This window comes from Lynx rufus, unplaced genomic scaffold (genome assembly GCF_022079265.1).
Source record: "Lynx rufus isolate CCGP_SWC_20201006 ecotype Redwood Valley unplaced genomic scaffold, mLynRuf1.p SCAF_18, whole genome shotgun sequence".
In the NCBI taxonomy this organism is placed as follows: Eukaryota; Metazoa; Chordata; class Mammalia; order Carnivora; family Felidae; genus Lynx; species Lynx rufus.
Window position 1 is genome coordinate 1,998,569 of NW_025814832.1, and position 13,572 is coordinate 2,012,140.

The 13,572-nt window shown below is 38.4% G+C and overlaps 1 protein-coding gene across 2 annotated transcripts in view; it reads right to left on the minus strand.

Annotated features, from left to right (window-relative positions):
- Window positions 1-13,572, minus strand: part of RPA1 (replication protein A1) — a 75,226-nt gene that overhangs the window by 36,591 nt on the left and 25,063 nt on the right. For both annotated transcript variants that reach the window (XM_047080618.1, XM_047080617.1), the window contains exon 5: window positions 9,376-9,464. In XM_047080618.1, coding sequence (XP_046936574.1) covers window positions 9,376-9,464 — 89 coding nt within the window. The remainder of the gene's footprint in view (window positions 1-9,375; window positions 9,465-13,572) is intronic.

Below are 13,572 nucleotides of genomic sequence, written 5' to 3' on the forward strand. Positions count from 1 at the left end.
CAAACTTTCCTTTCCATTAACTCCACTGAGGTGAAGACCAGAACTGAGTCCCAGATAGGAAAACAAGGACAGGATGCAGTTTGCTTCTAGCACAAAAATTACTGGGATCACATTTATCTTTCCTAAGCAAAAGCTTGACTAGTAATTTTTGATTAATGATAAATTGAAGAATTATGCTTGATAAGTTTAAATTTAGACAGTGAATTAGTGTACTTTAGTAGAAACCACCTAAGCACCTTTCTTTATTAGGACCAACAGAAACGGTTTAATTTTAACCAGAACAGTTATTTCTCTAAGTTAAAAACAAACACCTATTGGGAATGCAAGCTGGTGCAGCCACTCTGGAAAACAGTATGGAGGTTCCTCAAAAAACTAAAAATAGAACTACCCTATGACCCAGCAATTGCACTACTAGGCATTTATCCAAGGGATACAGGTGTTCTCTTTCGAAGGAATACATGCACCCCCGTGTTTATAGCAGCACTATCAACAATAGCCACAGTATGGAAAGAGCCCAAATGTCCATGGATGGATGAATGGGTAAAGAAGATGTGGTGTATGTATACAATGGAGTATTACTCAGCAATCAAAAAAGAATCAAAAGAAATCTTGTCATTTGCAACTATGTGGATGGAACTGGAGGGTATAATGCTAAGTGAAATTAGTCAGAGAAAGACAAAAATCATATGACTTCACTCATATGAGGACTGTAAGAGACAAAACAGATGAGCCTAAGGGAAGGGAAACAAAAATAATATAAAAACAGGGAGGGGGACAAAACAGAAGAGACTCATAAATATGGAGAACAAACTGAGGGTTACTGGAGGGGTTGTGGGAGGCGTATGGGCTAAATGGATAAGGGGCATTAAGGAATCTACTCCTGAAATCATTGTTTTACTACATGCTAACTAATTTGGATGTATATTTTAAAAAATAAAAAATTAAATTAAAAAAAAAAAAAACAAAAAACAAAACACCTATTTAATTTCCTACTGTGAAATCAATTGGGAAAGAGAAAGAAATACATAATGGAAAACTTTAAATAAGGTTAGTCATATATACAGCTTTTGGCATCCTTTATACTGACCAGCTGAAAAGTCATTTTTAATTTTTGTATGTGTATATTTATTTTTGAGGTGCAGGGGAGAGAGACAGAAGATCCAAAGTGGGCTCCATGCTGACAGCAGAGAGCCTGATGCAGGGCATGAACTCACAAACCGTGAGACCATGCCCTGAGCCAAAGTTGGACACTTAACCAACTGAGACATCCAGGCACTCCCATTTAAAATTTTTAAACATGTTTTAATTAAAATAGCTAATAAAAACTATTAACTTAATAAATTATATAAGCTCTTAAAATTATTCCATACATTTCCTTAAACATATGTATTTCTCATAAATTGTGTCAGAAATTCTTTTCCAAATATTCATGACTGATCATCATCTCTTCAGATTTAGTTAAATAATTAACTGATGGGGCACCTGGGTGGCTCAGTCCGTTAAGCGTCTGACTTCGGCTAAGGTCGTGATCTCATGGTTCACGAGTTCGAGCCCCATGTAAGGCTCTGTGCTGACAGCTCTGAGCATGGAGCCTACTTTAGAGTCTGTGTCTCCCTCTCTCTCTCTGGCCCTATTCCTCACACTCTGTCTCTCTCAAAAACAAATAAAAACATTAAAAAAATTAACTGATAATGAAAAACAAATAATCCAATTAAAAATGGGCAACAAACACAAAAAGACATATTTCCAAAGAAGACATTCAGATGGCCAACAGACACGAAAAGATGCTCAACATCACTCATCATCAGGGAAATGCAAATCAGAATTACAATGAGATGTCACCTCACACCTATCAGAACGGCTAAAATCAACAACACAAGAAACAACAGGTGTTGGTGAGAACGTAGAGAAAAAAGGAATCTGCATGCATTGTTGGTAGGATTGAAAGCTGGTGCAGCTACTGTGGAAGACAATTGGGAGGGTCAAAATATTAAAAATAGAACTACCAGAACAAGTGCCAAGAAAAGAGAGCTGGGAGGTGACCAAAGCCACATAATATCAATGGGGAAGGTCACTGGAACAGCAATACAATGCAAAAAACAGCTAAAGTGAGAGTGACCAGGCTCGTTTTGGATCCCTATTTATTAAAGTACTTTAATCAGTGAAAAATCTACTCTGCTCACAATGCTCTTCAGCAGTGCACACTGGGGGATACTGTGCTTCTCAAAGCTCTACCCATCCCATGAACAAAGCATGTGGAACATGAACAGGCCGAGATATTTTCAAAGCTGGACAAGTGACTGGAAAACCCCGTGCAGGAACTATGTACCTAGAAAGCCCAGTCGGCTTGGAAACCACCTGTCTAATCAAAAATCTGGAAGAACTCAATAGCTCTTTAGCACAGTGGAGGAGGACTGGAAGAAGGAGCCACAGGGAAAGACGATGAGTTAAGTTTGCTTTATGGAAAAAGACATTTTTCTAAGTTTCATTATAAACTGTCCAATTTCTTTTCTGGTATTTATGGAAAAGTTAGAAGTAAATGAAGTAAAGGCGTTGCTAAAATTTTTCATACAAGTTTAATGTCCTATTTTAAATTTCCTTTTCATTGGACATACTTTCCTCTTACAGTAAGTGTGCCGGTAGCAATCCCCCCTATTGTTTTGTAAGCTCAACAGCTGATAAGACATAACTTTTTTCATTAGAAGAAATCTCATATTTACTTACAATCTTTATTTGGGGAGGAAAAAATGTTTTGATATCATAAAACAGATATGATCACATTAAGTGAATATTTATTTTTGATGGCATATATTAAAAATTAATTAAATTTTTTTCTCTGATTTAACCAATTACAAATGGAAATAATCAACAGTCTGATTAGGGGCAGACTTTATCAGATTAAAGTCTGCATCTGGGGTGCCTGAGGGGCTCAGTTGGTTAAGCATCTGACTCTTGATTTTGGCTCAGGTCATGATCTCACAGTTTGTGGGGTCAAGCCCTGTGTCCAGTTCTGCACCAACAGCATGGAGCCTGCTTGGAATTCTCTCTCTCTCTAAAAAATAAATAAATAAACCTAAAAAAATAAAGTGCATTAATAAGCATGTTAACACGTAGAAAATAAAACTTAAAAATTCAAAAAAAAAAATAAATAAATAAAACTCCCATATGATCCTGTATTTCCACTACTGGACATTTACCCAAAGAATATGAAAACATTAATTCGAAAAGATATATGCACCCCTATGCCTACTGCAGCATTATTTACAATAGCCAAATTATGGAAACAGTCCAAGTGTCCATTGATAGACGAATGGATAAAGAAAAGGTGGCATTATTCAGCCATAAAAAAATAAAATAAAATCTTGCCATTTGCAACACCATGGATTGAGCTAGAGAGTACAAGGCTAAGTAAAATAAGTGTGTCAGAGAAAGACAAATATTATCTCACTCATATGTGGAATTTAAGAAACAAAACAAATAAAGAAAAAAAGGGACAACTCGGAAAACAGACTCTTAACTATAGAGAACAAACAGAGGGTGGTGGGTGGGAAGATGGATAAAAGAGGTGGGGATTAAGAGCACACTTATCATGATAAGCACTGGGTAATGTATAGAATTGTATACTATATTTTACACCTGAAATCACTATATTGTACGCCTGAAAATAATAGAACACTGTATGTTAATACAGTAACTATATGTTACTGACTTCACCATAGTGTGAAGTCAGTAAACAAATGTCTACACTGAAAAATCAAGAAAGAACAGCATAAATGTTATTTAAAAATATGGAAATAAATATGGGGAAAAATATGGAAGAAATAGCTTAAAATTTGAAAAGACTGCCTTTGGACAGGAGTTAGAGGCCAAAGAAAAATAAGGCAGGGAAATGTTATTTACTTGGTTTTGTTTTAAAGTGTACACAAAACCATTTGACTTTTTTTTCAAGTTTATTTATTTTGAGAGAGAGCGTACGTGTGCATCCATGCAGGGGAAGCACAGAGAGAAAATCCCAAGCAGGTTCTGTGCTGTCAGCAGAGCCCGACCTGGGGTTCAATCTCACGAAAGGTGAGACCTAAGCCAAAATCAAGAGTAGGATGCCTAAATGACTGAGCCACCCAGGCACCCCAGAAAGTACTCTGAATGGAATAAAACTTGTAACACCAGAATGTGCTTGACATTGTTAAAGCAGTGCTTAGGGGTAAATTCGTAACACCAAATGCCTCTAATTTTAGAAAAGAAGAAAGGTCATAATCAATGAGCCAGCATTCATCTAAAGAAATGGTGAGAAAGAACATATTAAGCCCAAAATAAACAGAGGAAAGGAAACATTAAAGATCAATGCATAGGGGCACCTGGGTGGCTCAGACCATTAAGCACTGAATCTTGACTTCAGCTCAGGTCATGATCTCACAGTTTCATGAAATGGAGCCCCAGGTCATCTGACAGCGTGCAGCCTGCTTAGGATTCTCCCTCTCTCTCTGCCCCTCCCTAGCTTGTGCTCTCTCAAAATAAATAAATGAACTTAAAAAAAAAAATGTTTTTTAAATCAAAGTAATATAGAAAATATAAAAAGAGGAAAAAAAAATCAATGAAACCAAAAGGTGGTTCTTTGGAAAGATTAACAAAATTGATAAATCATCTAGCCAGACTGATCATGGGGAAAAAAAAGAATACAAATTATGAATATCAAGTATGAGAGAAATGACATCACTACAGCCTTTCACAGACACCAAAAGGCTAATACTACATTTATTTGATTCAATCTGATAATTTCTGCCACTTAATTGGGGTTTTTAGGCTACTTACCATTATTTATTTATTTAAAAGACTTTACTTTTAAGTAATCTCTACACCCAAAGTGGGTCTCGAATTTATAACCTCGAGATCAAGAGTCACATGCTCTACTGACTGAGCCAGTCAGGCACCCCAAGACTATTTACTTTTATAGAGGCCAATAAACCCAACAACTTAAATGACATGGTCAAATTCCTTAAAACACAATCTACTACAGCTCACTCAAAAGGGAACAGATTATCTGGATAACCCTATATGTATCTGTTAAAGAAATTGCATTTGTAGTTTAAAAACCTTTCTAAAAAATATATCAGTCCCAGATGGCTTCACTGGTAAACTCTACTGAACATTTAAGTAAAAAGTAATAATTCCACATGAACTACTGTAGAAAATTTAAGAGGGAACACTTTCTAATTCATTCTGTAAGGCCAGGATTACTATGACAACAAAATTAGACAAAAGGTATCACAAGAAAATAATAGACAAATGTCCCTCATAATATAGATGTAAAAATTCTACACAAAATCAAGTTGGTTTGTTAAATCAAGCAAATTCAGAAAATGAGATCCAACAATATATAAAAAGTATTAATAGATCATGATGACATAACATATCCCGGAAACCACAAATTGGTTTAGCATTCAAAAATCATTGAATGTAACTCACCATATTAACCAATAAAAAAGAAAAACCATACAATCATCAATAGACACCGAACAAAACACTGGACAAAATATTCACCATCCTATTCCTGATACAAACCCTCAGCAAACTAGGAATTAAAAGTAAACATCTTCATAATGATAAAAAAATATATATGAAAACCTACAGCTAACATAATACTTAATGGAAAAAGACAATGCTATCTCCCTAAGACCAGGAGCAAGACAAAAACAACCAGTAAGGCTAAATATTTTTTGTTATGTATTGGCTATTTGTTTTGTTTTGTTTTTAAGTAAACTCTACCTCCAATGTGAGGCTCAAATTCATGATCCTGAGATCAAGAATCACATACTCTACTGACTGAGCCAGCCAGGTGCCTCTATCAGTCTCATCTTCCATAAGTATTTTATCCTAGTTTAAGTTTACATACCTTCCTACTTTTACCATGTGAAATTTTATTTCAATGTAATCATGTATTCATTGTGAATTATCCCAATCCGTATGCAGCCCCATCCTCTTTATTATTTTTGATGGTTTCATTTTCTTTTTTAAATGTTTATTTTTGAGAGAGAGAGACAGAGACAGAGACAGAGACAGAGTGTGAGGAGGGGAGGTGCAGAGAGACAGGGAGACACAGAATGCAAAGCAGGCTGCAGGGTCTGAGTTGTCAGAACAGAGCCTGATGCGAGGCTTGAAGTCATAAACTGCGAGACGCTTAACCAACTGAGCCACCCAGGCACCCTTATTTTCTAATTTTTAAAACAAATCTGGAAATTTATTTTGGTGAACAGTGAGGCTTTACTTTTTTTTTTTTTTCCTAAAGTAGGTTCTATGCCCTGCATAGGGCTCAAACTCATGATCCTGAAATCAAGAGTCACATGCTCTACCGACTGAGCCTGCCAGGCACCCCTTTTTATTTAACTAATTATTTTTAATTTTATCTTTATTAGACTTGGTAGAGGGACAGATGAGCCATTTCCTTTAACAGGTCAGTGATTTACAATTCTTTGTCTTTTTCTAGAATTATCATTGTCTCTCGTTTAAAGTAATTAAATCATTCTGATTTCATTGTGCTTTTCTATATATTTTCACAAGAAAATAAAACTCATTATCAACAGATAATCACTGTTTAGGAAGTACTAGGAATCTCTCTCTTAACCTAAACTATAATTGCACTGGCAGAATCTGTCTGATGCAACTATTTTGGAATTTGGGAGTCTCCTGAAGGCTTGCAACTTTCAGGAGAAGATCTGGATGGCAAATTACAGTCAATTTCAGCTCTTAGCACAGTAACAGCTACCTACCTCTGGGCCCTCAGCTAAATGGCAGGCAGCTAGCTGTGCACCTTTTCCTTTTTTTCTCCCCCATGTTTATTTATTTTTGAGAGGGAGACAGAGCGTGAGCAGAAGAAGGGCAGAGAGAAAAGGAGACACAGAATCCGAAGCAGGCTCCAGGCTCTGAGCTGTCAGCACAGAGCCCAAGGCAGGGTTTGAATTCACAAACCGTGAGATCATGACCTGAGCCAAAGTCAGATGCTTAACTGACTGAGCCACCCAGGAGCCCCTGTGCACATTTTCCTAAAACATTGTGCACACAGTTTTGGAGAAATGACGTAGGCAAAAAGGACCCTGTCCTCCAAATACTGGGGATCTGTGCTCTGAAAGCTGCTTCTGATCACAGAGGTGCAAAAGGGTGGGTGGCCACTGTTTTGCATTTTATGTAATAAAAATGAAAAATAAATAAAAATAAAAGTTAGGCATGAGGGACACAACAAAGAACAAAATATGGTCTGCACCTTCAGGGAGTTTATTCGTGGCCTGGCAATAAACACAAATTATTTTAAAAACTACTGGGTGTGGTGAGCTATCAAAAGAGTACCGATTACACGCTTTACATTATTTATTTTTAAAGATTTTATTTTTTACTTTTTTTTTTTGAGGGAGCGAGCGAGCGAGAGTGACAGTGCATGAGCAGGGCAGGGGCAGAGAGAGAGGGATAGGGGGACAGAGGACCTAGAGCGAGCTCTTCACTGACAGTGGAGGCCAATGTGGGGGTTGAACTCATGAACTGTGAGATCATGACCTGAGCTGAAGGCAGGCACTTAACCGACTGAGCCACCCAGGTACCCCTGAAGATTTTATTTTTAATAACGTCTACACCCAATGTAGGGCTCAAACTCACAACCTCGAGATCAAGAGTTGATTGTTCTACCGACAACCAGGTGCCCCTGCTTTACATTTTTTAAAAACAAAAATAAAATAAAAACAAAAATGTGCGTAAGAATGATCTTAAGAGGGGCGCCTGGGTGGCGCAGTCGGTTAAGCGTCCGACTTCAGCCAGGTCACGATCTCGCGGTCTGTGAGTTCGAGCCCCGCGTCAGGCTCTGGGCTGATGGCTCAGAGCCTGGAGCCTGTTTCCGATTCTGTGTCTCCTTCTCTCTCTGCCCCTCCCCCGTTCATGCTCTGTCTCTCTCTGTCCCAAAAATAAATAAACGTTGAAAAAAAAAAAAATTAAAAAAAAAAAAAAAAAGAATGATCTTAAGAAAGTACATTTGTCAGGGCACCTGGGTGGCTCAGTCGGTTGAGCTTTCGTCTGCAGCTCAGGTCATGATCTCATGGTTTGTTGAGTTTGAGCCCCACACAGGGCTCTGTGCTGACAGCTTGGGGCCTGGAGCCTGCTTCAGATTGTGTCTCCTTCTCTCTGCCCACCCCCCAACTCTTCCTGTTTGTCTCTCTCTCAAAACTAAATAAAACATTTTTTTAAAAATTAAAAAAAAAAAAAAGAAAGCACATTTCTCATTAACATTTCAATGTATTTGTTATTTTTAATCTATTGTAAGTGGGACTTTTTTCTATTCTTTCATTTTCCCTCTTTTCCTAATGCAAGCTTGTGATATTGTGATACATAAGAAATATTTTTTTGACCTTCATTCATGGTTCCTGGCACAGAGCTCTCAAAACCCTTAAAACTTCCTAAGTAATAAGAGGAATTAAGGGTATCTTATTTATAAAAAGCCCATTTCAACCACACCTAAGTATCAACACAGTGACTTCTGTAAAGCTCCTAACAATGGGGATGGTTGCCAGGGGAACCAACCATGTGATGAGAGTTGGAACTTTTAGCACCCACTCCCCACCTCTGGGGAAAGGAGAGAGGTTGGAGGTGGAACCAATCACCCAACAACAATGATGTAATCCAACATGTCTATGGAGGCCTCCATGAAAACACAAAAGGATGGGGTTTGGGGCACTTCTGTTGGTGAACACATGGAGGCACTGGGAGGACAGTGCACCCCGAGAGTACGGAAGCTCTGTACCCCTCCCACACACCTTGTCCAATGCACCTCTCCCATCTGGCTGTTCTCTGAGTTCTGTGAACCGCTCTAGCTCATTAATCTAATGGAACCTGAGGAGGGGATTGTGGGAACCTTCAATTACAGCCAGTTGGTCAGAAGCAGAGGGAACTACCTAGACTTCTGACTGGCATCTGAACTGGGGTTTGGCGGTGGTGGAGGGGTGTGGAGGCAGCCTTGCGGGACTCTGTCTTTATCTGTGGAATCTGAAGCTAACTTTGGATAGGTAGTATCAGAACTCAACTGGAACTGTAGGACAACCGGCTCTCGTCCACAGAGAATTAGAGAATTGCTTAGTGTGAGACAAACCCCACACTTTTGGTAACAGACAAGCCAGAAGTATGAAGGAAGTTGTGTGTTGAGAAAAACAGAGAGAGTTTTCCTTTTGGAGTCCTACCATCATTTCTTCCGTACTAAAAAACCTGAAAGAACAGCCTGGTTCCTAAACCTCCAAATCATGAGTTTTAGTAAGACTAACAAATCAAACTGAAACCAAATGGTAGAATTCTGGATCTATAAAAGGTATTCTATCGAGTGCTACAACCTATAAAAAAGCCTTTTACCTTCATTATAGGGCACGGGATTGCCAATCTTTAATCCAACTGCTTCAGCTGATTTCAAAACGTCTAACTCCATCAAAATAATTACTCTCCTACAAAGGCAAAGAAATAGAAACAAGTTAGAAAAAATCAATTCAGAACCTTTCAAATGACAAGCTACTTAAAAAGCTCTCCCCCAATAATCATTTTGATAAAACTATTTCCGTTTGTCAACAGGTTTTCATTACTGAATAACTTGAGAAATATATATCAATTCCTATGTAAATATTTCCCTTAATCTTTCACTGTATCATTATCAAGGCTTTTTATGATTGCAGGATTTTCATTTTCCATCTAGTCCTTTAATTAAAATGCAGTGCCCTTACCACAAACCGTACCATCAAGGAGTAAATGACACAATCAGAATTTAGATTAAACACAATAATATATGGCACAACAACAGATGATCTGTTTTCAGAAACATATACCCGTCTAAACAATTACCTTTTCCCAGTGAAAACCATTACAACTGTAGCTATTTTTTAATGTAATTATGATCTAAGAACTTATAGTTCTTTTACCTATCTTTAACCCTAATTAAAACCTTTCAATAACTTCCCAAGAACCTTAGCCCAAAACTAAAACCTTTCACATGCCCTACAGGCTCTGTGTGATCTGGTCTTGCTAATCTCTTTCTAGTTCATCTCATACCGCTTCCCAGAAACACTGCTCTCCAGCAGTTCTGTTTGCTTTCAATTCCTGGTATATGCCATGTTTTCTCTTGCCACCCTCTCTCCTGCCACAAAGCCTTTGTATATGCTGCTCACTGACTGTGATGACCTTCTCTCATTCTGCCGTCAGCTAGTACTCATTTTTTGCTCTCATCTCAAATATCACTTCTTTTTTTTTTTTTTTTTTGTAAAGTTTATTTACTGGGGCACCTGGGTGGCTCAGCTGGTTAAGTGTTCCACTCTTGATTTCAGCTCAGGTCATGATCCCACGGTTCACGAGTTCAAGCCTCGTGTAAGGCTTTGTGCCAGGCGTGGAGACTGCTTGAGATTCTCTCTCTCCCTCTCCCTCTGCCCCTTCCCTGCTCTAAAATTTTTAAAAATTAAAAAAATTAAAAATAGTTTTAAATGCTGTATCACAAGACACCATAAGCAAGTTATGATAAAGTGGGATAAAATATTTGAAACAGCTAAAAAATAGTTGATATCCCTGGTTTACAAAGATCTCCCAGGAAACAAAAACATGCACAAAGTACATATATAAAAAGCTATTCAGAAAAGAACTACAAAGAATAAACAAGTATCTGAAAAGACATTTGAGCTCACGAATATGGAAATGTAAATTAATGATAATTAACAATTATTTTTAAAAATTAGTAGCATACAGGCACCTGGGTGGCTCAGTTGGTTAAGTATCTGACTTTGGCTCAGGTCATGATCTCACAGCTCGTGAATTCGAGCCCCACGTCGGGCTCTGTGCTGACAGCTCAGAGCCTGGAGCCTGCTTTGGATTCTGTCTGTGTCTCTGTCCCTCCCCCACTCGCACTGTGTCTCTCTTTCAAAAATAAACACTTAAAAAAAATTAGTAGTATCCAATATGTTGACAAGGTTAAGGGGAACTTTTCCTTCCTTCCTTCCTTCCTTCCTTCCTCCCTCCCTCCCTCCCTCCCTCCCTTCCTTTCTTTAGTAACAGGTTTTTGAGATATCATTCACATACCACTCCATTTCCCCACCCATGCAGAACCACTAATTTGTTTCCTTGGATTTGTTTATTCAGAAGCACTCTTACACAAAGTTACTGGGTGTATTAATTGGTGTATTTTCTGTTAAGAGATGTCGTTTGACCCCCACACTAACTCAAGCAATCTGCTCTTCAGAAGTAATAGCACGAACACATAAAGATAAATTTGCAAAGATGATTGCTAAAGCCCAGTTTGGAATAAAGCTAAATGTCCATCAAAAAATAAGGGGTAAATAAGCTGGGATGTATGGACACAGATTGTCAACAGAGGTAGGAAAGAGTACAAGACATGCCACCATCGTGAGATGGTAGAAAGCAAAGCCCGTGAGTCTGAAACTCTATCCCTGACTGTAGAGAACCAAGCCTAAGTTGTTGCACTCAACCCCAGCACAGCACTCCATCTTCTCCCATAACCATACCCCAGAGGACAGAAAAGTGGATAAAAAGCACCACTCGAGCACTCAAAGGTAGCCTGGAGTGAAAGATAATAGATCCCAAATGGGAAGGTTGGCAAAGAGATGTATCCAGCTTAAACTATGTCGGAGCGAATATGAAGTCTGACAGAACCATCCACGTTAAGCATGAAAAAGATAAAAAGAAATGACATGGCCACAATGCAACATGCAAAAATGTATAAAAATACGAGGAACAAAAAAGGCAGAGACAATTAGAGAATCCAATCTAGAAGAAAGCATAAGCCAAGAAAGGGAATAATACTGCCCAAGAGAGATTTGGAAAATAAGACTAAGAATTCAATAAAATAAAACTCAGAAGATGAGATGAGAGATTGAGAAGAAAAAGGAACTTAAGACAAAAACAGAACAAAAGTAATACCATTATACATCTAACACTTAAAGATTATAAACACCAAGAGACAGCAAGGAGAAAGCTAAAAACTGAACTACTAGTATGTTGGAAAACCTTGACTTAATCCAACATATGCATTAGAAAATAAACTAAAACAAACTGAAGACACAAAGGGAAGACAGTTATCCACAATGTAAATAAAAACTAGAACCAAATGAAATAGAAAACAGCATTAAGGAATAACACACAGAAAGATTTAATTGAAAAGAAATAAATCTGGGGCGCCTGGGTGGCTCAGTCGGTTGAGCGTCCGACTTCAGCTCAGGTCACGATCTCACCGACCGTGAGTTCGAGCCCCGCGTCGGGCTCTGGGCTGATGGCTCAGAGCCTGGAGCCTGCTTCCGGTTCTGTGTCTCCCTCTCTCTCTGCCCCTCCCCCGTTCATGCTCTGTCTCTCTCTGTCTCAAAAATAAATAAACGTTAAAAAAATTAAAAAAAAAAAAAAAAGAAAAGAAATAAATCTGCAGACTGAAAGGGCATACCATGGACCAGGAAAAAAAAAAAAAAGAAAAAAGGAAGAACAATGGACATTAAGACACAGCCTGGTTAAAGGGCACGTGGATGGCTCAGTCAGTTAAGCGGTTAAGCATCCTACTTCAGCTCAGGTCATCTCACAGTTTATGAGTTCCAGTCCCACATCGGGCTCTGTGCTGACAGCTTGGAGCCTGCAGCCTGCTTCAAGTTCTGTATCTCCCTCTCTCTGCCCCTCCCCACTCATGCTCTGTTTCTGTTCTTTCAAAAATAAACATTAAAAAAAAAAGACATAGCCTGGTTAAGTCACTGAACTTGAAACATAATGAAAGAATTTTTCCATAATCCACAGAACCTATTTAAGTTTTATCAACTGTCTAAATGATGTCCTTAATAATCCAGACCAGGATCACTTGTTATATTTAATTATCAAATCTCTTAAGACTCCTTCAATCTGGAACAGTCTTTCAGTGTACACAATTTTTTTACTTTCATGCTTGAGATTTGAAAATCAGAGGTCCTTATTTTGTAGAATATCCCTTCATTTACCTGAGGTTTCTTCATGATTAGATATAGATTATGTATCTTTCGCAAAAATATACTATTAGTGATGCTGTGTTATTCTCATTGCATCTTATCAGGTAATACACGATTTCTATTTGTCCCATTACTGGTAATGTTAACCTTAATCACTGGAATAAGGTACTGTCTGCCAGGTTCCTCCACTATGAAGTTGCCTCTGTTCCATTTACAATTAGTAATTATGTTGTGGGGAAGTACTTTAACCCCATAAAAAAACTTGTCACTCTGCAAACTTTCACCACTTGTTTCAGCATCTGCGGTAGACTGAATCCCCCACACCAAAAGATATCCACGTCGTAACCCCTGAAACCTGTGAGCGGGACAACAAAGGCCTTTGCAAATGTGATGAAGTTAATGACTGAAATGGCAAGATTATTCCTGAATCCTCAGATGAGCCCTAAAAGGAATGGCATGTATCCTTTAAGAGGGAGGCAGATCTGAAACAGACAGAAGGCAATGTGACCATGGAGGCAGAGACTGGGCTGATGCAGCAAAAAGCCAAGGAATTCTAACAACCACCAGAAGCTGGAAGAGGGAAAGAATGGATTCTTCC